Here is a 1,122-nt window from a genome sequence, read left to right on the forward strand (position 1 = left end):
TCACCATGGACGGTCGCCGCCTGGGGAATGGATGTTACTGGACCAATCGAGCCTGCCTCTTCCGACGGGCACATGTTTATCTTAGAAGCAATCGACTACTTCACCAAATGGGTCGAAGCAGCATCTTACAGAGCAGTAACTAAGAAAGTCGTGGCAGACTTTGTCCGTGACCGCATTGTTTGTCGATTCGGGATTCTAGAGTTGATCATTACTGATAATGGCTCCAATCTCAATAGTGACTTGATGAAAGCTATGTGTGAAACCTTCAAGATCAAACACAAGAATTCCACAGCCTGTAGGCCTCAGATGAATGGAGCTATAGAGGCCACCAACAAGAATATCAAGAAGATATTGAGAAAAATGATAGAGAAATATAAACAGTGGCAAGAGAAGTTATTATTTGCTCTATTGGGGTATCGCACCACAGTTTGCACATCAATCGGGGCAACCCCCTATATGCTGGTTTATGGTACAAAGGAAGTCATTACCGCCGAGGTAGAAATTCCTTCCCTAAGGATCATACAAGAAGCCGATCTCGACGACACAGAGTGGGTGAAAAGTCGTTATGAGCAATTAGCCCTTATAGACGGAAAGAGAATGAATGCAGTTTGCCATGGTCAACTCTATCAGAACAGAATGTTCAGGGCCTTCAACAAGAGAATCAAACCAAAACAATTCACATCGGGGCAGCTGGTGTTAAAGAAAGTTTTTTCGCATCAAGATGAAGCCAAAGGGAAGTTCTTTTCCAACTGGAAGGGTCCATACATGGTTCACCGGGTTCTGACCAGAGGAGGCATCATACTTGTAGAAATGGACAGAGAAGTCTGGCCAAAGCCAATTAACTCAGATGCAGTCAAGCGTTACTATGTGTAATCTTTATGCTTCCCCTATATGATGTAAATTGAACTACGCCTGACCTAATTCCTATTAAGAGGGGACATATAGGCAGCACTTTGGGTTCGGTCGCAATTCAATAAAATTTTCATTTCCCCCGTAGTTAGAAACTGGGGAAGAATTTTGTGGAGGACCCTCAAAATTCTGAAGTAATTTCAGCCGATCGACGCAAGCAACAGTCAGAAGTATCAACCCATTAAACTGAAAAGCTACATCGCAGTCATCGGT

The 1,122-nt window shown here is 43.6% G+C and overlaps 1 protein-coding gene across 1 annotated transcript; it reads left to right on the forward strand.

Annotated features, from left to right (window-relative positions):
- Positions 1–306: 306 nt before the first annotated feature.
- On the forward strand, positions 307–873 carry LOC138877476 (uncharacterized). The gene has a single exon (XM_070157087.1). It carries the CDS (start codon positions 307–309, stop codon positions 871–873), a length of 567 nt encoding a protein of 188 aa, XP_070013188.1.
- Positions 874–1,122: the final 249 nt, after the last annotated feature.

The sequence above is a fragment of the Nicotiana sylvestris genome, chromosome 9 (assembly GCF_000393655.2).
Source record: "Nicotiana sylvestris chromosome 9, ASM39365v2, whole genome shotgun sequence".
In the NCBI taxonomy this organism is placed as follows: domain Eukaryota; kingdom Viridiplantae; phylum Streptophyta; class Magnoliopsida; order Solanales; family Solanaceae; genus Nicotiana; species Nicotiana sylvestris.

Bases quoted from the DNA above. Each gene is read 5' to 3' on its own strand.
- LOC138877476 (XM_070157087.1), top strand. From the start codon at position 307: ATGAATGGAGCTATAGAGGCCACCAACAAGAATATCAAGAAGATATTG.